A 24,620-nucleotide genomic window follows, 5' to 3' on the forward strand; every position below is an offset into this window, starting at 1 on the left:
CTTGATTTTTTTTCTTTTTCTTCTTATCCGTTATCGGTCGACACGCATGAATATGAGAGCAACCGTTTTCTTCAATTTTATCTGCGTCATGTCTTAGATTTATAATCCTCTGGTATTCTTCAGCTACTGCCTGTAGAGTTATTTTTTGGTCTTCTTCTAATTTTGTTAATATCCGGAAACGTTTATCTGCATCTTTGCTTGAACAAAAATTAGGCATTTGAACATGTCCGGGATTAATTAATTCAATTTGAAGTTTTCACACTTTCTGTTAACAACTCCAGCATAGGTGACGAAATCTTTTTGACCAAGTTTAAACACTGCCAGAGAATATTGAACAGGGAACTTCTTTCACTGAAAATTTTCGATAGAAAATTGTTTCATAGATATAAACCTCACTTGGTTTCATCGGCAGAATATAGTTACTATATTTTTCGTGTTCGTAATTGTTTCTCATCGGACCCATTTTTACATTCTTCTTTGAAGATTTCTTAGTATCTTCGAAAATATGCAGAAAAGATAATCCCTTCTGCTGGTGTATAGCTGAATTCTCCAACTGAATTTGTTACGCTGTCTGGCGAGTAAGAACCTGCAATATTTTCCGACTTCTTGAACATTAATTCCAACAACTGTTGGTTTTGTTGTTGCTGTTGTAGTTGTTGTTTCAGCAGCTGTTGTGGGTGTTATTGTAGTTGCTGTTGTTGTTACTGCTGTTGCAACTGCACCACGGAGGCCAATAAGTCCTCCCTGTTAAAACAGCCTTTTCTTTGGTTTCGTATAAAAAAAATTCTAAACGTCCAACGCAAGCTTCGAACAACTCGTCGCCACTTTTATATCCTGGTGTTGGATAAATAATTTATCGAACCAGGGGGAAAGAAATATTTACACGATGCACTACGATTACTGTTACACGAGGTTAAAACGCTCTCTGCCAACGGCTCACAGTGAAGTGCTTACCCTGAACCGTTCTTTATTTTATAGCAATGTGTCAGTCCACTTTTAGTCACATGGGGCTGGTCGGAATCTTTCCACAACAAATCCAGACGACATACTTTGTTCGTCTGGGGGTCTCTGTCACACAATACTTGTAATAATATGGGACAATTACCGTATTTGCTAGTGTATAAGACGCGTCTATTGTTATAATTTTAAATGTATCGAAAAATTGCTCAACGTCAAATGCGGCCATACTATTATGGCTGAGGGACCGAATGTTATAAGCTGAATGAACATAAATCAGCTAGATAATATAATTGTTAGCAATAAAAGATATTGAAAATTAGCCAAAATATCGGTTTGTTAGCACAGACTTACGAAAAATCGCTTTTGGTAGTTGGCAGTTTTTTGGGGAGGTCACACTATCTCATTATACTTCCTTCTTCAGCATACATATCCCACACCTAATATATGCCTCACATTATCTAATGGCTCTGTTACCTTTAAGAAACATTTTTTTAATTATCTACATTTTTTAATTATCTAGATGAAAAATTCTCCTTGAAAGATTACAGGAATATGAAACCGTCACCCGCTTGTCAGCTATTTACAGTGATTTAATGGCAGCAAAACCATTGCGGTAGTTCCCACCCGGGTGGTCGGTCGCAGTAACACAAAACAACACAACCGATAAATGCGAGTTTTACATCCGGAATGGCAATTATTTTGACAAAAATATAAACAACTCTACAATTGATCTGGTTGAAATGCAATACCCTCATAACAAAGTTTATTCATGATAAATTTATGGTTTCATACTTCATTGCAGTATACTGTTGCAATATTGTACTTACTTGCACGCAATCATACATTTTCACTTTACAAAACAACTTTAATATCTTTCAATAGGTGCAGCATCAGACATACTAAGTTCATTTTTTCCCACAAAATATGCTGGTAAAGTAGGGTGCATCTTATGCAAAGGTGCGTCTTATACGTCAGCAAATGTGGTATTTCAATAATTTTGATCATCCCTGGAGTGTATTATGATTTATAATCGACTGTGAGGCTCAGTCAACATGTTTACAGAAAAATACGCCCACAAGATCTGTTGTTACGACTAAAATCCATAATACAGTGCCCCGGCAAAAATACTGCTCTACTATTTCAATGACGATTTACAAATTTTAATGGGTCTTACTATAATTCTTTTAAATGTCTTTATGTTTTCTCAGACGAAAATGTTTGCTGGTGCATGTTTGTGTGTGTGTGTGTGTGTGTGTGTGTGTGTGTGTGTGTGTGTGTGTGTGTGTGTGTGTGTGTGTGTGCGCGCGCGCGTGTGTGTACTTTACAGGGATGTAATTGTAAAGCAAGTATTTTGATTAGAGGTCTTGTGCTGAAACTGAAGCCATTGCAGCATGGAAGACATAGGTCAGCCATCCAGAAGCACATGAAGGCCATTATCTTCACTCAGACATTTATTTGTAAAAATGATGCAAAAATTTTCGTCGCTCAAAATTTCCATCTATTCACTGACGAAAAATTTATGACAACATTCCAAATAAATAGTGCGTGTTTACTGGCAGAAAAAAGCCAATCCCCAAATATAACAACATCTGTTTCAATACACGATTTAACATCAAGAATTTGGCAAAGCAAACACATAAGCGTATATTATATATGTGTGTGTGTGTGTGTGTGTGGTGTGTGTGTGTGTGTGTGTGTGTGTATGTGTGTGTGTGTGTGTGTGTGTATGTATTGGGCTATCCCATAAATAATGCGGCTTTTTTATACTTCTTTTATTTTTCAAAATTAAGATAAACTTCTTTGTTAATCTAAAATATACTCTCCTTACTTTCCTACACTGTACTTCATTCTATCTGGTAGACCTGCAAGGCCCCTCTTCCAAAATTCACTTGTCTGTGACGAAAAATACTCCTCCAGTACTCTTCTGACCTCGTCTACAGAATCTATGCTTGGCTGAGAGGGCAAAAATCCTGAAAAACCTCGCTCGAACTGAGGACCTTCTTAAACTCTTGGAAAAAAGTATTCAGTCAATGTCCTCATCTAAAATGTTTCCTACTTCAGACTTGGAATTCTCCATTCATTGAAAAGTCCCGCCACAGCTCTTTCGAATATCGCCATTGCCGGAGCAGATGTAAGGGGGATAGCCCCGTCCCGCCGCAGCACGGGCAGTCATCTTTTGTTTACAAAACCAAGTGATCGTTAAGTATTTCTCCCTCCGGTTGCAGTGAGGTTATGCGCCTTCAGCCATTTAATTCCGACGAGTGGCCTATACTGATAAGCGTTTTATTAGTGCGAAACTAATGGTCACTCTATGATCACCCATAACTTTTAACTTCCTAAAATACGAGGTGATGCTGCAAAGTTCCTGGCTTTGGGTAAAAGAAAATACAGAAGGATCAGTTAATTATGATTTAATTCGACATATTCCACTCTTAGATTCACACACTTATTGCAACGGTCTTTCTGCTTTTCTAGGCCCTGTAAAATAACTCAGAATGTTGGGCTTTCAACCAAGAGATTCATAATATCCTTAAAGCCAGGAACATTTCAGACCCTCCTCGTGTGTGCCTCTGTGTGTGTGTATGTGTGTGTGTGATCGACTTGAAAAATTGTCAAGATATTAAAGCTATTTTTCTTAACATAAAACCAATGGTAGCCTTAATACAAAAATAAAAAATTTGACCTACCAATGCGGTGTTGAATACTCATTCTCGTCCGTCGACATTTACTTATATACATGTGTGTGTGTATGTGTGTGTGTGTGTGTGTGTGTGTGTGTGTGTGTGTGTGTGTATGTGTATATATATATATATATATATATATATATATATATATATATATATATATATAAGACTTTGTGGAGATTATTTTATATAGTTTTACTAAGTATAAAAAGGTTTTTATTAATAATTTTTTTTAAAAAGGTATAAATTCTTTATCAAAACGTCACTCACCTTTGTGGAAGAAGTTTCTTTCTAGTGTTCTAGTGTGTGTAAGCGCTTTCGATTATCTTTTCAAACACACGTGTTCTTGGATAATGTATGGAAGAGGAAGTTGTTATTTTTGTAGTAGTGTTACTATTAACTATTTCTAGTTTATTTTCGGACTTAGGGCTTTCATGAAGTTATCTTCCGTTGTCTTTCATTGTTCTTCCTTTGTCTTTGATAGTAAATATTCTTTTACCGTTGTTTATAATATAAAGTGCTGACTATTAGTTTCGGATTTTAGATTCTTACAAAGTATTCTTCTTTTGACTTCCGTAGTTGATCATTTTCATCGTTTAGTTTGAAAATAGGAATATTTTCAATTTTCCATTTGCACAAATATCTAGAAGTTCACTGCATGAAACATTCGTAGGAGATGAATCCCGAATTTGTTGTTAATCCACATTTACACGGCTGGTCAGTTTCCTTCCTGTCTCCCCAATGTAGTTTTCATTACATTGTGGGCATGTGAGGCAGTAGATAAGTTTTTTTTTGTTGTTGTTTTGCAATTCATGTTTGTATTCACTTTTAATTCCTTCCAATTCTTGAATCTTTTGGTTGCCTCTTGTTCAATTAATTCGCATATCCCACAACGGAGGTCTCTACAGTTGGCTACTTGCATCGTTTCTTTTTCAAATGTGAATCTCGCCTTTGTTAGGAGTCTCTTGAGGTTTGGTGGTTGTCTTCAACTGTTGATAATTTATGATTTTTTAAAATTATTCGTTGGAGATTTTGTGTTTTATGTAGAATTGGGAGTTATCATTTGGCTGAGTGCAAGATGTTGTGGTTCCTAGGATTGTGGGTGACTACAAATGGAATATTTGTATTTGTATTTTTAATTTCACATCTAGGCTGAGTTTTTCTCCGTAAGATAGAGATCGGGATTTCCTTTGCTTTTGTTATGGCATGTTCAATTAACTTGTTGGGGTATTTTTGTTTCTAAAGGAATATATTGCGTTCAGCCGGTCGTCTCTCTCGTCTAACGGTATCGGTGACTATTGAGCATATGCGCCTTGCCATATTAAATAGTATATTCTTTTTTGTTTGGAAAGGGTGGCAAGATCTAAAGTCTAAATATTGGTGTGTGTCAGTGTTCTTGTAGTAGAGGTCAGTTGTAACTGTTTCATTTTCTTTAATTATCAGAATATCCAGAAAGGATATATAATGAATTGAATTGAGACATGAATGCTATTTATTAATTTAAGAAATTTTGTAAGGTCATCCTTACTTTGGTTCCAAAATATGAAGCAGTGATCAAAGAATCTTTTCCAGTTTCCTATAAGATAGGTTTGGAAATGGTGGTCAAAAGTACTTCTGGACAGGGCGTAGATTTTTTCCTTCTAGGTATCCCCCCACGTATACACACATATTCACACACACACACACATACATATATACATATATGTGCATGCGTGCGTGTGTATGAATTAAGGCTATTGGTTTCATGTTAAGAAAAGTAGGAATATATCCTGGTGTCGTAACAATTTTTCAAGCCGATAACATGGAGAAAAGTGTTCGCCTCTATGCGATCGGCTTAAAAATTGTTAAGGCACTAGGATATTTCCCTACTTTTTGTAAATATGAAATCAATAGTAGTCTTAATTCACAAATAAAGAAATTAAATCGATCAATGCGGCATTGAGCACTCATCTTCATTATACACACACACACACACACACACACACATATATATATATATATATATATATATACAGTAATCCCTCACTATATCGCGGTTCACATATCGCGGTTTATTATTTAAGCTTACGTCGATTCCTCCGTCTTGTTGTTTTGCATTTATTATAAAATAAATATATACAAATTATAAAAATAATAAAAAAAGATATACTTCGCGGATTTTCACCTATTATGGGGCCTTTTGAAACGTAACACCTGTGATAGACGAGGGATTACTGGATATATATATATCTTAAGGTAGCAAAAAAATTTAGAAAAATTCTTTGCTACCAGTGGTCTAGCGAGAAGAAACAATTAGTCAATAGACTATATATTTTTCATATAAAAATACAGTGTACATTTAAACACATAAGACATGGCCATAACAGGATATATATATATATATATATACGTACACATTTCTGATGAAACTACAGGAGTAGTTGAAAGCGCTAATATGAAGAAATAATATGTGATATGTAAATAAATATATATTTTTACAACCATCCAGCATTCTGAACACCTTTTTTCTTTCATATATATATATATATATATATATATAGTACACCCGGATATATATAACCGCCTACACCCGGATATATCTCTGCAAAATCTTTCCTTAGTTGGGCTCTGCTGCCCAGCCCAAATCTTGAGTGCATCATGAAACGTTTTCTCCAAGTGGTGCTATTAATTAGTCATGGTTTGAACCATTAATGCCCAAAGCTTATATAAGTACCTCTGTGTCCGTGTGTTTGTGTGTGTGTGTGTGCGCGCGCGCACGCGTGTGTGTGAGAGAGAGAGAGAGAGTGTGTGTGTATTGTTTTCATTTTATCATGGAAAGAGAACAACAGGCTTGCCATAAAGTTCAAAATAAGAGAAAAAGAAATAAGGAGAGAACGAAATGTAAAAAAAAAAAAAACAATGTGGCAAAACAATTCCGTCGGATATCTGCTCCACATTTTATTAATCTTATAATATCTTTGATATTAATCTAGGAAGAATTATTTTCTTGAATATTAATGAAGTATTAACGTTTTTCGAAGCAAAAGATTAAAATTAATTTATGGTTGGAATTTAAGTGGCAACATATAGGAAATATGAAATAGGATATACACGCGTTTCTATTAGGTTACACTTATATTGAATAGACGATCGGATATGTACACGGATGTTTATTTAATTAAACACTCATTAACAGTTACTTCGACACAGAGAATATGTAAAAAAAAATATGTAACTGACAATGTATGATTTTCTTAAAGCAAACAAGGAACTTTAAAATGTTTATTTTCATATATAACAAATAAACTTGTACAACTTTTAAAACATTGTCATTTTATAAGCTTTTGCTGGAAAAATTTTAAATTAACATAAATATTTATTTACACGAATGAAAATTACCGGAGAACTTCCATCTAATTCTTCCAAATCTTTCTGTTAAAACTGTATTGAAACCATTTGAGAGAAATTTATTTTTATAAGGAACTAATTTGGAAAAATCGAAAGATATATTTTAGTGACGTTTTAAAAAATGATAATGGTACTGATGTCTTACCGTATGAGAACACCGAAATATAGTTGATGATGAAACCAAACCGGACAATATTAAACATTTGGTTCGTCTAAATATGCCGACTCTACCAATTTAGTTATTGCTCTTCTATCTAGAAAGAATCATAGGTGAAGGCGCGTGGTTTAGTGCTAAGTGGTTTGTGGGGTATTTGCAACTCCGTCGTGTGACTTTTAGAGGCCCCTTGCAGCTTTTTGTTTCGAGGCCCTTTACTTCAATCAAAATTCATAATCTATGCACCTTTTATTCATAACTATATTTTACTTTATTCTGTCTGAAGTTCAATATTTCACGTTATCCTAAAGAACATCTTTAAAAGTACAACGAGTTAAATTTACTCAAGTCTATTACAAATTTCAATAAGTAAAACTTCCAGATATGAATAAAAGAGCGTTTTTATAATCCAGGCAACTTTCAAAGACAAACACGGCACACTTTTCACTTCACGAAATCATTGATCGGTTCAGAATAATCAAGCTGAGAGTTAAGTTCGTGTTCAATTGATATCAGAGACAATCCACAAAGTCTGCTACACGTTCGTGGTATAATGTAATATTTTTACGAGAACTTTTGCAGGTACAATGTATTATCACCATTTTATTTCTTGAAATTTTCAGTTAAAATAGTTTAATTCTTGTTCAACATCTTAACCAAAGTAAATAGATGATTTATTCACGTACTTTGATATTAACATGGGGCCCCCTTAACTGCGGAGACCCCCTGCGATCGCAGGGGTTTCAGGGGCTTAGCAACGGCCCTGAGTATTCGGCTCCCGATCGTAAGGCGACTCGCTGTGTCCTTGAGCAAGACACTTTATTTCACGTTGCTCCTCTCTACTCAGCTGGCAAAATTGTTCTGTACCTGTAATTCAAGGGCTCAGCCTTGCCACATTCTGTGTCACGCTGGATTTCCCTGAGAACTAAGGGCACGTGCATCTGTGGAATACTCGGCCCAATTGTAATTTAATGGTTGAAAGAAAAATATGAATTGGGAGTGAGTTCCAGAAGTATATCGTACTAAAGAAGAAGGACTGGGTATTTGGTGGTTAGCGCAAAATCTAAGAATGGACACACTGGTGGCTTCCTGCCGGATCCCACTATCGCAGTGTAAGTTCATGGTACTTCTCTCGAAAACCACCACCACCACCACCACCATTACCACCATAACCACCATCACCACCATCCAAACACACTTTATTCTACCAACTCTTTTCTCGACAAGTTTCTTTTTATACACGAATGACCTACATACGTCACGGATGAGACGTGAAACTGGTAGGACAAAAACTGTGCGGAATCCTGTCGGATACATGGTACCAGTGATTCAAAAGATATAACCTTGTCGCACTGTGCCTCATAGATTTTGTTTGGGAATTACGTTAAAGATACACACGTACGTGGAATACTCGGCCACTTCCATGCTAATTCAGGAGCAGGTAAATCAATTAATTGAACAATTGAACCCTCATCGACAAACGACGGAGATCCACCACCACCACTACCATCACCACCACTACCGCCACCAAATAGTAACAGTAATAGGAATTAAGAAAGCAGGGCAATAATTTATAGATGTAATTAATTTTCACTGACGTATATTTTATTTTTAGAATTACCAACTTACCCTGACGTATAATTGTAACTAATCCGTAAAGACTTTAATTTTCTTCAAGAATAACTTCAACTACATTTAAATGCTGGAAGAATATTAAGAGGGTCTCTGATGAAAATTATCGCAGGAGAACAATCTGGAATAGCTGTATCCATGACAAAATATATATTTTTAAAATGATGCTTTTATCTCTTATGATAAAAGGCAGATTTTCTCTGCCTGTGACTATGTTTCTTTTTAATACAATTGTACAATATAGAATTTCTTCAATTGGAATTTACCTATGATTTTTCGAAGTAGATTCGATTGGGTCATCTCTTATGATAAAAGGCAGATTTTCTCTGCCTGTGACTATGTTTCTTTTTAATACAATTGTACAATATAGAATTTCTTCAACTGGAATTTACCTATGATTTTTCGAAGTAGATTCGATTGGGTCATGGCATATAAATTTTTTTCAATTTGACCCCCAATTAAGCAAAAATTCGAGAAAAATAAATATTTTACGATTTGCCTCTCTCATTTCAAGTGCTTCACTCCTTCTATTACCACACTTTCTCCTACTTTCTCTTTGCAAGTGTACCTTAAACCACTACTCAAAAAAAAAAAAAATACAGAGGAAACAGAAACAAATAAATACATAACGATTTACTCCTCACACAATTTCTTCAATTGGAAATTACCTATGATTTTTCGAAGTACATTCCATTGGGTCATGGCATATAAATTTCTTTCAATTTGACCCCCAATTAAGCAAAAATTCGAGAAAACTCAATATTTTACGATTTCCCTCTCTCACTTCAAATGCTTTACTCCTTCTATTACCACACTTTCTCCTACTTTCTCTTTACACACATAGACACGCAAACATATATGACAGTGACAAACACAAACGTTTCAACGTTTCAAACAACTACATACAAACACTCAAACACACGTGTGTGTTTGTTATTAGTAAAAAAAGGCGCCAAACACAATTCACTTTCTCATTCGAACACATTTGCAAACACACACCAACAATTCACTGACATATGGTGAGTAGATGCTAGCCACTCACATTATGAGTTACACTATTACACCAATTGTACTGGGACTGTTGTCTACTTCCCGTTAGTTCTTAGTGTCGAGGAAACAAAACTTTCTCGAGAAATGACAAAAAAAACACTCCTAGATTTCACAAAAGACTTTAAGAAACGATAGGAACTAAGTTCAGTTGAAGAAAAGAGACGGATTTAAGGAAATCAGACGGTCGAATTGCCATGATAACTCAACAGAAAAGGTAAATTGGTTTTTAATTTACTTTCTGTCGCTAAGTTTTCGTAGTATTGATTTGCGAGCGTACTTCAGTTGTCAATTGTTGAAAGAAAGAAATTGTAAGCTAAGAAGGTGTGTGTGAGTGTGTGTCTGTGTGTGTGTGTGTGTGTGTGTGTAGGAAGTGAAGGATAAAAATATGGCAAGAAGTGGACAGATGTACATATATACATACATACATCCATACATGCATGTGTGTGTGTATGTATGTGTATTAATGTGTGTGTGTGTTATCTCTCTCTATATAAAGCTGAAGTTGTCTGTGTGCGCCAGGTTTGGTAGCCTTCAACTAACACTATCTCCTTCGAGACCCTGCGGCGCAAGTTGACCAAAATTGAGAGTATGATAGAAGGGTTGCTCTTCCTTCCGTAGAAGATAAAATTCAAATCGGACCATGTTAACACCAAAAATTATTTACACCAAAAAAGTGCTTTTTTCTATGAAAATCCCTATTTTTTACGATTTTTTCACTGCTGTGTCGCCACTTTTCGGTGTATTTCAACCAGAAAAATGTTCACTTGAAGAGAATAACTAGCTACATAATGCAAAATTTTTACTTTTCAAAAATTCCAATTCCAGCGGGTCGAAACAAACCCGAGCAACGCCGGGCGATACTGCTAGTATAATCTATATTTCTTAGTAAAAACATCTCAGAAGATCACGCAAACCCGTCTCAGTATTCACGAAACCATTGAGATTCTGTATTTGCTATCGATAATATTTAGTAGACAATGTGCATATAGATATACAAGAATCTAGAATACGTTGAGGCTATAGACTTAAACCAGAACTCTGACATAGTACATTGTTTATATATATATATATAAACATGATTGACCTCTAGCTCCAAAAGATTTTTTATTCTCTCAATGTTAATTTCCTCGTGTTCCTCTCTGTTGAAGAGCGTAGGCTCGAAGTGTAAAAGATTTTCTCACTTTCCTGAGCGTTATGCTAATACACGTGTTTGTTGTTTATACACCTGTCTTAGTGTTTTGTTTTTCTATAAATTCCAACTATATATGTATGTGTGTATATATATATATATATATATATATATATATAGATTGTCAAATTCGAAGACAAACAATACAAACAATTGAAGAAAAACAGAGAGAAAAAAGATGACCGCGAGGACGTGTACAAGAACTTTATTAATTTGACCTCGGTGAAAGAAGAGAGTTGCTAACGTTTTGTGCATAGCTCTTCGTCGGAAACAGGAAAGTCCAAATAGAAAGAAGGAAAAATAAGGAAAAATCGCCAACAGTCCACGTGAGGTTACATTTCTGAAGTGACCGGAAGTGGAAGGAGAAAGAGAAAGTGAATTTTGGGACAGGAGAGTGTGAAGATGGTCAGATCATCACAGATCCTCTTCCATGTTTATCAGTTGAAAGAAGGTAGTCTGGGTCAAATGCTTCTTTTGGCTATCTCCACACGAATACTCGGACAGTGGTCGGAAATAAGGTAAAGGATAATTCGTCCGAGAAAATAACATCCTTCCACTTCTCTAGAGACCAATTCTGTATGTTTTTACTCCACTCTAAACGCTTTGCAACGTTTGTTTTTGAGTGGTTTCCTGATTGCAGCCCTCGCGTGAAATCCGGTTTTGTGCAGCTCCTGGTGAACAGTTTTTTGTGGAAACTGAGTTCTCGAAGTGGTCATTAAGCTCTGCAGTAATTTTGGGAGCTGTACTTTTGTGATCCTTTCTAACAGTTCGCGTAAGAATCCGATGGTCCCTATCTTAAAGTTTCGGTTTTCTTCCAGAGTTTTGTTTCGACGAGGAGGTTTTTCCCTCTTTCTCAAAGGCTTTCGAGACAGTACTTCTTGATACACAAAACATTTCGGCTGTTTTCGCTACGCTAGCGTCTGCCATACGAGCACCAACAATTTAACCTCTTTGAAAGTCTGATAGATTTGTCATTTTAATGAATTTTAATTACCTTTTTCTGATGATATCAGAAAAGAAACGGCAATTTTAGCAAAACATATTAAGCGACACTAATGATAAATCAAAACACATAAAAATAAACAAGCTTCGTTTCTGTAGTGCACTTGGTACTACTTCTTTCTGTGCGTACATTAAGACATCGTCGCATAGTAAGAAATTATTTGAATTTGTATTTTTATTATGCTTAGTTTTCAATGTTTCTTTCACTGTTCTCTACGGATTTCATTTTTATGTCATGCACTGTCACCGGCAGTTCCTGGATTATATTACTCACAATACTTCTTACTTCATTTTCTGACTGCAGTGACGTTATCACGATCTCTTCTAGTGTTCCACGCTCTTGGGAGTTAGACTTTATAAGCATCTGAAAATTGTAGTTCAGCAATATTGTACGCCAGCGTTGTAGTTACCGCAAAAAATAATCAATAGAACCTCCTCCTCTAGCTGACTATACTTTCTTTCTTCTGCTATCAGTGAACGTGAAGCATGAACTACTGGCGTCATATTTCCATCTTTATACTTGTATAGCAAAATTGCTCCTATTCCATACTCTGAAGCATCAGACGCTACAACAATTTTAGGATCGAAATGCTCGAGTGACAAGTCAGAAATTAATATTTTCTTTATGTCTTTAAATGCGTTTTGGCACTTTACTGACCAATTCCATTTTACTTCTTTTTTTTAGTAAATCGTTTAATTGTGCTCTCAATTTATGTATATTTGGAATGTACTGTTGATAGTAATATACTAGGCCAGAGAAAGCTAGTAGTGTCGGTATATTCATTGGCGGAGGCATATTCTTTATTGGGTCTGACTTCGACAGGTCAGGACGTCTATTCTTATCTATGATTTGACGAAGCAAAAAAATTCACACTTCTTTTCACTGCGTGTCAAACCATAATCCTTAATTCTTTTAAAGACACACTTCACGTGTTCGATATGCTCATCCCGCGATTCACTTTGGATTAAAACGTCATCAAAGTAAGGAATAGTAAATCGACAGCCTACCAATATCAGGTCCATTACCTGTTGAAATATTGCAGGTGCTACCTTCAGTCCAAAAGGTAGCCTACTGTATTGACTGTTAACAGCTTTGAGCATTTTTTATCTACTTTGGTTTGTAGATGTGCGTCAAACAGATCGAGTTTTGAAAAAAATTTTCCTCCACTTAGTTTTGTAAAAATATCTTGTGGGGTCGCTAGTGAATAATGGTTCGTTTTTAAACAGTCATTTAAACCGGTCAAAAATCGGCACACATTATATTTCAATACTCCATTTGAGTGTTGAATAGAAAAGTTTTATCACTGAATATGTTAGACAGTAATTCTATTGTTTTTTAAAGCAAATATTATTGGGTGTTTTAGGAAATATGAAATTACAGTAACGTTCATATTCTAACGGAGCTAATTTTCTCAAGAACAATTTCACTTTTTGTTCGTACGATCATGATTTGCAATCTTGCTTAAAAAATCTCCTTGTACCTTCTGTAGTACGACGCTAAAGTTATACCCTCCTCTGAGTTATAACTGAATTTATTTATCGAATTTGAGACATCGTCTGGCAAAAACGAAATTATCTCATTTTTGGACTTCTTTGAATATAGTTCCAGTAATTGTTGTTGTTTTAGTTGTTGCTGTAATAGTTACTTCTGCAACTCCTGTTGCTGCTCTTGTCGTTGCTTTTGCAACTGTACTATGGAAGCTAATGGTCTTCCATTATCTAACAAATTGTATCCCAAACAAGTTGTTAAATAACCCACGCAAGCTTCGAAACCCTCGTCACCAGATGTTGTAACGTAGTTTGTTACATACAATAAAGAAGATAACCAGATAACAGTAAAAACAATGTAATGCACTAACAAATCTCTTTACGAACCAACAATGAATATTCCTTATGAACTAACCAACCGACACCTTTTGACTTCAGTGCGAACTAAAACGAACTTCACTCGACTCTGAACTCACTCAGATTGTTACTATTTATACTTTACTTGGACCAGTCTATCTCTCACAAGGGGGCGTTGTGACTCTCATCACAGCAGAAACCAAGTTAGCAGTGGTGGAAGGAGTTCTGAAAGTGTGGTTGCTAGAATAAGAACTGGCAGGGCAAATCTCAGAGTGCTTCTGCCTTTTGTAAGTCCTCTCCCTCAATGTGAAAGGCAGATTGTATGATGTCGTATATGTACAGCTATGCTACATGGCAATGAAACATGGGCTATGACTACATTACCCACTGGGTGAGTAATGACAGTATACATGCATGACAGAGTGTAAATGATTTAAGACAAAAACTGGGTGTAAGAGGCATCAGATGTTGTGTGCAAGAGAGAAGACTGCGCTGGTTTGATCATGTGATGCATATGAGCTGCATAAAGAAGTGCTGAGCTCTAATTGTGGAGGGAGCCTGTGGAAGGGGTAGACCCAAAAAGACATGGGATGAAGTGGTGAAAAAGAATCTTCAGATGCTGGGCCTCACTGAGGAAATGACAAGGAACCAGGAGTTGTGGCAGTTTGCTGAATTTGATAAGATACATCAAGTTAAGTGAAATCACTGTCTTCCACATATACAGGTTTGTCATTTTGGGTGCTGTGCCACATAAAAAGCACCTATTGCCAGTGCTGCATAAACGCACCTGTGCCAGTGGTACATGAAAAGCACCCAGCACACTGTTATGTGGTTAGTGTTAGGAAGGGCATCCAGCTGCAGAAACCATGCCACAACAGATAATTAGAGTCCGAGCAGCTCCCAGCTGGCCAGCTCTAAGTCAAACCATCCAACCTATGCCAACAGGGAAAGTGGCTGTTAAATGATGATGACAATGACGATGATGATGATGATGATATTGACGATGATGATGATGACACTAGTGCAGACATGAAAAGAGACCAATAGAGTAAGTAACACACTTAGAAATACAGTAAGCCCTGGGGTTGATTTGTTTTACTAAAGCCCTTCAAGGTAGTGCTCCAGCATGTCCATGTACAGTGAGGGAAATGAGTAAAAGATAAAATAAAATATCAGCAATTTAATTCCCATGCATAATTAACCAAATGAGTAATGAGGTTTATCAGTTAGATGTGATAGTCTTTTAATTTGGTTTTAATAAAATGTTTTGGGCATTTATTGGACTGTTCTGAGAAAACATATAAAAAATAAACAGCAGTTGAAATGAAATGGAAAAATATCTACAAAATCTGTCTGTCTTTCTTCACAATGTTACATAATCTCTCTGGCTTTCCATAGTTTATAAAACTTGGAATTTGATTTTTTCAGTAACTCATTAGGGATTCCTTCTTCAACAACCTGTAGGGGATAGAGGAAAATAAGGTTTTTGTAAAAGATATACGCATGCGTATGTGAGTGTGTGTTAGTGAATATACAGATATTCATAAATATATATGTATTTATACATACATGCACACACACATACATGCACACGCACATACATACATACATACATACTTATACATAGTTCATACAACAACATTGTTGTCTGCCTAGTATAAATACTAAGGATTACTAATGAGAGTTACACAATCTCTGAAGATTTCACAATGCAATCTGATACTGTATCATCAGTCAACATAGATTTACATGTCACGGATTTTTTCATAATGTGATGCAAGTCTTTGGTATAGCAATTGCATGCAGCTGAAGAGAGCTTTAAACCATCTGTTATGTCGATTATACATTGATGTAAGAATAGGTTGTTTTATAAAGCTTGAAATACGTGTACCGCGACATCCTTTATGTTCTGTTTTTTATTTCATTTGATGCATATATATATATATATATAGCTAATCCAAACAAGAACAAGCAAGAACAACAACGCAAGGATGTGGAACAAGTACTGTATTATTGGACGCTCAGGAAAGGAAAGAAAAGAAAGAGGACTTCACATTTCAAGCGGAGCTCTTCATCAGAAATATAGAAAAAGTCCAAAGTTGGGAAGACGGAAAAAGAAAATTGCCAATGATACACACACAGTCACATATTGAAATATATATAGCCCATCTCATTAGAGAGAGTGTCTGATTAGATGAGATACAATTCGGTTTTGTGATGGGTAGAAGCACCATTGATGCCATATTCCTGGTTTGACAACTGCAGGAGAAATACCTAGCTAAAGATAAACCCCTATACATAGCTTTTGTGGACTTGGAGAAAGCCTTTGACAGGGTCCCCCGATCCCTTATCTGGTGAGCAATGCGGAAACTGGGGATTGACAAATGGTTGATAAGGGCTGTACAGGCCCTATACACAGAGGCTGTCAGTAAGGTTAGGATTGACAATGAGTATAGTGAAGAATTCTGGGTTGAAATAGGGGTCCACCAAGGATCAGCCCTCAGCGCCCCTTTATTCATCATAGTCTTCTAGTCAATAACAGAGAAATTCAAGACAGGTTGCCATGGGAGCTCCTCTATGCTGATAACTGGACCCCTCCCCCAAAATTTCAGGCCTTGTGCCTAGAGCAGAATAGAATAGTAATAGGTGCAAGAACAAATACTACAAGGTATTTTCCAGTAATGCCTGTGTGTATGCATATGAGTGTATGTGTGTGTGCATATGTATGAGTGAGTGTATGTGTGTATGCATATGTATGAGTGAGTGTCTGAGTGTGTGTGTGTGTGTGTGTGTGTGTATGTGTGTGTAGTTGTATGTATAAAATTTAGTGTTTCCATCACAGAGGCTGTACTCTGAGTGTGTAACCATCAACATTGGCTTTCCTCTACCTCGTTCGGTAGATGAAAGGTGGTGGGCGACAAAGAATTGCTTTACCTTTCCGTTGTCCATGATGATGACTTTGTCACATTCCACGATTGTATTCAGACGATGAGCAATAATCATGATGGTGCAGTTGGTGAAACATTGATTAATAGTGTTTTGGATGAGGGAATCAGTTTCCGCATCAACAGAAGACGTCGCTTCATCAAGGACCAATATCTAGAAATAGTAGAGCACAGACACTGAAACATTAGGATAAACAATTCATGCAGTGATGAAATGTGAACTAAAGAAAGCTGATGCTGTGTTCACCACCACCGCCACTACCACCACCACCACCACCACCACCATACATAGGTCTACATTTGACAAGGGCAAATCTATCTACAGAAATGGTAACAATATCGGAAATGTTGAAAACTGAACATTTGAATTTGTGAAAAATCTTGATGTGATACAGGAAAATAGATTTCATTTTTGAAATTAGCACCCCGAAATTAATTTGGAAACATGTCTCCAACACCAAACAACAGAAAACATGTTTCCCAATTTTAAAGGTGAAGAAGAATTGGTAGTTGTTGGAGTGTTGGATCGAATGCTTTGTAGTGTTTGTTGTGACTCACTGCACCCTGAGTTCAAATTCTGCCACAGTCATCTTTACCTTTTATCGTGTCAGGGTCAGTAAAAACATACATATCCCAGGCTGTGGATTAGTAGAACTGAAACCATGTCAAACCAACTACTTTGTACTGTTTGATCCAGTTCTTTGAATTTTGAGCTCAAATCCTGCCATGGCTTACTTGGGAAGTAGGCTTAACCCATTGCCTGGTTTATCATCACCATCCGATGCCTAAAATGCCTTTCAGAGTCCACTCAGCTGCAAGCATTTAGGTTAGGTTTCTGGTCTGAAGATAACTTCCCTCTCCACCTACCACCCAACCAGTCTCAGAGGCCCTCTAACACATGGCCACTGCCTTCCCTCCTGAGTAAAAGATAAAACATTATTTACATTTGACGAATATTTGTCCTCATCTTATTTGTTGTTAACACAACGTTTCAGCTGATATACCCTCCAGTCTTCATCAGGTGTCTTGGGGAAATTTCGAACCTAGGTTCTCATTCCTAAGGTATATTTCGATATTATTATTATTATTATTATTATTCAGTGCCTGGAATTGAACTCAGAATCTTGGGGTTAGTAGCCTGCACTCTTAACCACTACGCCATATGCCTGATGAGGACAAATATACACCAAATGTAAATAATGTATATAATTCATCTCTTAAATATAGAACTGTAAAAAATAAAAGTTTCTCAGCTTCAAACTCACCTTGTTTGCACGAAGTAGGACTCTTGCTAGACACAGTAACTGGCGCTGACCAACTGAGAAATTCTTTCCATCTTCTTCTACATCAGAATCTAAACCATTTTTCAATGCAGTAATCTGGAATTTAAGGTAAAATATTTTTACAAGACAGTTGTCACTCACAAACAAGAGTGGTTTGGTAACATGTAACATGCTTTCAGTAATTGTTTTAGGTGCCTGTGTTATCATGAGCTGACATTGGCACCCTCTCAACTCTCATACCTTTTGGCCCAATGCCTCATCCAGGGTGTGACTACTGTGGAAGACAGACATGAATATTGTACTGAAGTTCAAATCCTGCCAAGATCACCTTTACTTTTCATCCTTTTGGGATCAATAAAATAAGCAACTGTCATACACGGGGGTTGATGAAATTGACTACCCCCACCTTCTACTTATAATAGAAAGAAGGGTGATGAGCAGGCAAAACTGCGAACATAAGTGCAGGCATGGCTGTATAGCTTGCTCTATAACCACATGGTTCAAGGTTCAATCCCACTGCATGGCATCTTGAGCAAGTAACTTCTACTATAGCCTTGGGCTGACCAAAGCCTTGTGAGTGGATTTGGTAGATGGAAACTGGAAGAAGCCCATCGTATATATATATGTGTGTGTGTGTGTATGTATGTGTGTATATATGTGTGTGTGTGTGTGTGCGTGTATGCATATGTTTGTGTGTCTGTGTTAGTCCCCTCATCATCGCTTGTCAACCAATGTTGGTGTGTTTATGTCCCCATAACTTAGCAGTTTGGCAAAAGAGACCAACAGAATAAGTACTAGGCTTACAAAGAATAAGATCTGGGGTTGATTTGTTCGACTAAAGGTGGTGCTCCAGCGTGGCTGCAGTCAAATGACTGACACAACAAAAGAATATATATATTGCATGTCTTTCTGTTTGTGTGCCCCCCACCCCACCCCATCATCACTTGACAACCAGTGTTAGTGTGTTTACGTCTTGATAACTTAGCAGTTCGGCAAAAGAGATCAATAGAATAAGTACCAAGCTTAACAAAAAAATAAGTCCTGGGATTGATTTGTTCAACTAAAAAGATGATGCTCCAGCATGGCCACAGTCACATGACTGAAACAAGTAAAATAATAAAAGAATGAAAGAATGCTAAATGAAATGCTTCACAAAATCTGGTCCATTTTTACATTCTGAATTCAAATACCACCAAGGTAGACTTTGCTGTTTGTTCTTTCAGGACCAGAGGAGCACAGGGGTTGATATAATTGACTTACCCCTCCTCTCAAAATTACTGGCCTTGTCCCAATATTACAAAGATTATCATAATTACTTAGCCCAGATCATTCTCGAATGATAAACATTTTTCTATGTAAAATATTCTTTAAATTTACAAAATAATCTACTCACAGCATTCTTCATGTAACAGTTTTCCAGTGCTGACCAGATTTGTTCATCTGTGTAATTATTGAAAGGATCCAGATTGTATCTAAAAAAATATAAGTTATCAACTGAGCACAGTTACCAAATAAATTAATGAAATTCATTTTTATTTACTAATATATAATATATCTGTCATACAGACAGCTACAGGAATTATGGTATGGATCTTGCTTTAGGCTAGATGTATTGTAACATTGTATATCATGAAGGACTCACACATCACTTTGAAGAAAAAGGATCCAGCAAGACACAGCTATGCGGTGTAGGAATGCAGAAAATAACCATCACTCTATGGCAGCTTGAGTGCAGGGTCAAACCTGAAGATTTCCAGTTGCATCATTTACCAATCCCTCTTGACTCTTTCCCTGTCTTTGTTTGTCTTCTGAAGAAAGTGTGAAGGTATTGGTGCTGGTGCTTTGGTTTGCGTAAGGAATTTTTTGGTAGCAGTTTGCATGGTTTGGTCAGAGGCATTCCCACTCTCTCGTCCTTCAAACTTGTCTGATGCAACAAGCAGCACAATCTGAGAAATTACCAGGATTCAAGACTTGTAAAGATTACTTTGTCTTACAAGGGCAGCAAAAGAGCTGAAGAGCTTCATCTTCTCTGGATGTCACCTGGGTTGACTGTAAGTAAGCTTCTAGATGCAATTCCATGACACACTAATTAGCCCAGAACTGGGACCCTGAGAGGCCCTACCACTCTGGGTCAGAATAGACCTGGAAACAATAATGGCTAAGAAGTGATCCCACACTCCACAAAACCCTACAACTTCTGTAATGCCAACTACTTTACAGAATGTACAGAGTGCATTTTACATGGCGTCAGCACCAGTAAGTTCATCACACACACAAACACACATACATGCACATACTTATGCATGCACGCACAATACATACCTACATGCATACATACAAAAATACCCTGTTGTTGATGTTGAAGTTGCAATGAAGGAGCCTTGAATCTAGGTTAGAAACCAGCTCTTTCTCTATTGGCAAGAAATCTTGAAATAAAACTAAATAATGACATATATATACACATGCATACATACAAGCATGCATGCTTACATGCATACATACATGCATACAAGCATGCATGCATACATATATATATGCACACATGCATGCATGCATACATAATGCACACATGCATATATGTCTGCATACATATGTACATATATACAAGCATGAATGCATACATACACAATGCATGCATAATACATGCACACATGTATGTATGTATGCATGCATACATGCATACATGTAGACATGGTATCTAGTAAATTTCCCTGACAAAATTTTAGATGACCTGGAGCTATTGTAGAAGATATGAATGTGCTGTGCAGAGGGTTCAAACCCAAAGTAAATGTTGGAAACAAAGTTTTTAACCACAAAGCCATACTTGCGGCCATTAATACCAATGAAGAATAAATGTTTATGAAAAGAGAACATGAGAGGATGTTAAGAAGGAGATAAACTGATGTAGGAGATGAAGAGGGATTAGTTAAGTTAGCTCTGAGAGATTTGGCTTCATTGGAACAAAACAATTAGAAACAGGTTTTATTGCAGATCAATTCAACTTGCACAAGTGTGTATTGACTAGATTATCAGATGTCCCCATTCACCAAGCCCTTTCTTCTATACAGAAGAGAAGGTTTCTGTACCAATCTCTTCAATTAATGATGTAATCAAAAAAAATCCATGACACAGAAGGCAAAGGAAAGATCCATGCCTTAGAATATCATTAAGAGAACATATCCAAAATGAGGTGATTTAAGAACACAGTGGATGTGATCACAGAATACCAACAATAAAAACAGTACAATAAACATGATGACATGGAGAGAAGAAGGAGAGGATGTGTGTGTCTAGGTGGTGGTGGCGGTGGCGGCAGTGGTGGTGGTGGTGGCGGCGGCGGCGGCGGCGGTGGTGGTGGTGGTGGTGGTGGTGCAGGTTAAGTAATGGAGAGGTTAATAAGACATTACCATAAGATTCGTAAGTGTGGAAATGAAATATGTTTAGTGGGTGCAAACACAGGATCAGCCTAGGATGTTGAAAGCATTTTCACTGTCCCCTTCAAATTTAAGGGAGTACAAGCAGCCCACCTGCACCCTCAGTTCTCAAGCCTATGATAAGACTGTATCAAGGTAGGAATGGTGAAGAAGAGACAGGCAGAGTATTTTCTGTGAAAAATGGGTTTTGAATAGAAGAACAGTGTTTATTAAAAAGGCAAAATATTTGTGAGTAATAAACTATAAATATGTGATCAATACCTAATAGTTCCAATAAACAGAACTGGATCCTGGGGTATAATCGATATTCTGGACCTCAGCTCTTTGAGACTAATTTCAGTAATGTCTTGTCCTCCAATTGAGATTGTTCCAGAAGAGGGTTCAACCATTCGGAAAAGTGCAAGTCCAAGAGATGATTTCCCTAGAAACATGATTTAAGGAAACTGTGTCATTCAAAAAACAGGAGATTAAACATTTTAATACAGTCTTGCTTCAATAACTTGTTTGTGTTGGGCAGGTTGTGTGTGTGTGGGGGTCTGTGTGTGTGTGTGAGTGTGTGAGAGAGAGTGTGTGTGTGTGTGCGTGTGTGAGTGGATTTGGTAAGTTGTATCTACATATGCCCAGTCATAGAGTGACCAATGATTTCACATCCATAAAATGCTTAGCTTTATGGACGCCATGTTAGACTCTAATGGCAGAGGGCATGTAATTTCTCTTCAAACTAGAGGCGGAAAATCATTTCAGTCAGTTAATTTGTAAGCAAAGAATATTGTTTCAATGTGGGTAAAACAATCTGACCCCAAGGGTTCCTTCGACCTGGCGATGGGAGCCTACAACAGTGCCAACATTTGTGACCTCATTCGGCTATACATCCTGGACACCTTAGGGAAGAAGTTCCCTTCAGTCCTCTTCCGTCTATACAGAGATGATGCCCTAACCATCTCTACAAGAACCAATGGACACTCCCTTGATAGACTTTGAAGGAACCTGATTAGTGCCCTAGGTTCCATGGGACTCAAAATATCTATTGAGACCAACCACAACATCGTAGACTTCCTAGATGTCATGCTAGACTTGGGCTGTGGTTCAGACAGGACCTACTACAAGCTAAATGAGAGGCTGTCTTACATCAATACAGCCTCCTTCCACCCGCCTATTGTGTTCAAGAACTTAGTGAAGGGTATCAGCAAGAGGAACTCAAATCTATATTCAAATCAATAAATTTTCGACACACTGACATCCTGTGGGTTTAAGGACTGCATCTCCTATATGCCAGAACCTAGCACCCACCAAAGGAAGCACAACATTTGGTTTACCCCACCCTTCTCACTCAATGTTAAGACTTGTGTGAGAAGAATATTCCTTAGGTTAGTAGACACACAGGTACAGATATTTGTTCAATAGGCACAACCTAAGTGTCTCCTTTAGTTGTGCACCCAACATGTAAAGTATATTGGCAAACACCCATAAAACATGAACAGAGGCTGGTTGCTCATGTAAGGTAGGGGGTAATGTGAGGCTGAGGGAGTCGTATATGAGACTATGATGTTATCCAGCCCTAGCAATCAGAGTAATAGCAGCAGCAGCTCAACCAACAACACCATCAATGACAACACTGACAATGGTAGTGCAGTGGTGGAAACAATGCATTAAGCAGTAGAAACATCAGCACTGACAACAATGACTGCAACACCAACACCAGTGCTACAGCTGGAGATGACGACTACACCAGCACCAGCAGCACCAGTGAAGATACCAATCCCATGACCAGTATTAACAGTGATAGCAGCCACAAAAGAAAGTGCTTTGGTCAGTAACCCTTTTGATGTAGACGGGTAAAAATCAACTACATGGAATTGGGTGAACCTTTCCCTACCTCTTCCTTGCTGACATTAAACCATGAGGTCACTTCATTGGTGCTACACCATAACGAAAGGTTAGTGGCCCTTCTTATGTTGCTATTGATATTTCTCAATATTTATTTGGTCACCAGAGCAGTCTTGGATTTGGCCGGATCGATTAGGCAGCACTTAGGGTGCAAGAAAGGAGGTATGTAACATTGCTGGCTAGCCATGTCTGGCAACTAAAGGATGATGGAATTCCACATACGATTTCATGGAAAATACTCAAACAACCAAGCCCCTACATAAAATTCACAAGAATTGGAAAAGATTTGCTCATACCAGGGGCCACACTTACTCCAGAACAGAGATTTTTGGGCCATGTTTGCACTTTAGGAAATTTCTGCTGGCTTTTTGGGAACCAGAAGTTGATACCTTATAGGAGACAGAGATAATTGCTTATTGTTTACCCTCATAGGCAGGTGATGGTGGCATGGCTGGAAGTTGATAGCCATTAGCAAAGGGAGATAATCCCCTTGTTTACTCTTGCTTTTTGTAATAAAATTCTTTCTCCTCCATATTTTAAAGAGGTCTTAGGTCAACAGGTATTTGGGGTCTGACGACATGCCATAAAGTTTAACACTTTATGGATGGGAAATCCAAGGTAACCCCGTAAACTAGCCTTCACCAGATAAAAATATACACTGCTCTATTTCTTAGAGTGTGCTTCTCTGGATTTATGTTTTTCTAATAACAATATATATATATATATATATATATATATATATACATATATATATATATATATACATATATATATATATATATATATATATATATATATATATATATATATAAATATATGAAAGAATGGAGTTGAACGACGAATTAACAAAATTCCTTTATTTTCGACATGTTTCGAAGGCTGCATATTCCTAATTGCGAAGGAATAAGGAATATATTATGCCGCTTTCTCATCAGGAAAAGCAAGGAACTTATGTCAACATCAAGATGCACAAAAAACTTTTAGATGACTGCTCACACGGAGCCCATAGTGATAATGAGTGTCTCTTTAAAAAATTCCTTTATAAGGAGTGACGTCAAAATGGTTGGATGTAGAAGATTCTAGAAGGTTCTAAAGGTTCAAGGGTTCAAACGAAGTAGGAGAAGAGAGGCATAAGAATAGGAAGGTGAAAGGGTGCAGTTCAAATGAA

At 37.1% G+C, this 24,620-nt stretch overlaps 1 protein-coding gene across 2 annotated transcripts in view; it reads right to left on the reverse strand.

Moving 5' to 3' along the window:
- Positions 1-15,068: 15,068 nt before the first annotated feature.
- LOC115215840 (multidrug resistance-associated protein 5) overlaps positions 15,069-24,620 on the reverse strand; it is a 125,120-nt gene continuing 115,568 nt past the window's right edge. For both annotated transcript variants that reach the window (XM_036505865.1, XM_029785170.2), the window contains exons 27-31: positions 21,827-21,986; positions 19,525-19,603; positions 18,114-18,227; positions 16,838-17,002; positions 15,069-15,361 (exon numbers count right to left, since the gene is read on the reverse strand). In XM_036505865.1, coding sequence (XP_036361758.1) covers positions 15,275-15,361; positions 16,838-17,002; positions 18,114-18,227; positions 19,525-19,603; positions 21,827-21,986 — 605 coding nt within the window. In that variant the 3' untranslated portion in view covers positions 15,069-15,274. The remainder of the gene's footprint in view (positions 15,362-16,837; positions 17,003-18,113; positions 18,228-19,524; positions 19,604-21,826; positions 21,987-24,620) is intronic.

The sequence above is a fragment of the Octopus sinensis genome, linkage group LG9 (genome assembly GCF_006345805.1).
Source record: "Octopus sinensis linkage group LG9, ASM634580v1, whole genome shotgun sequence".
NCBI classification, from domain to species: domain Eukaryota; kingdom Metazoa; phylum Mollusca; class Cephalopoda; order Octopoda; family Octopodidae; genus Octopus; species Octopus sinensis.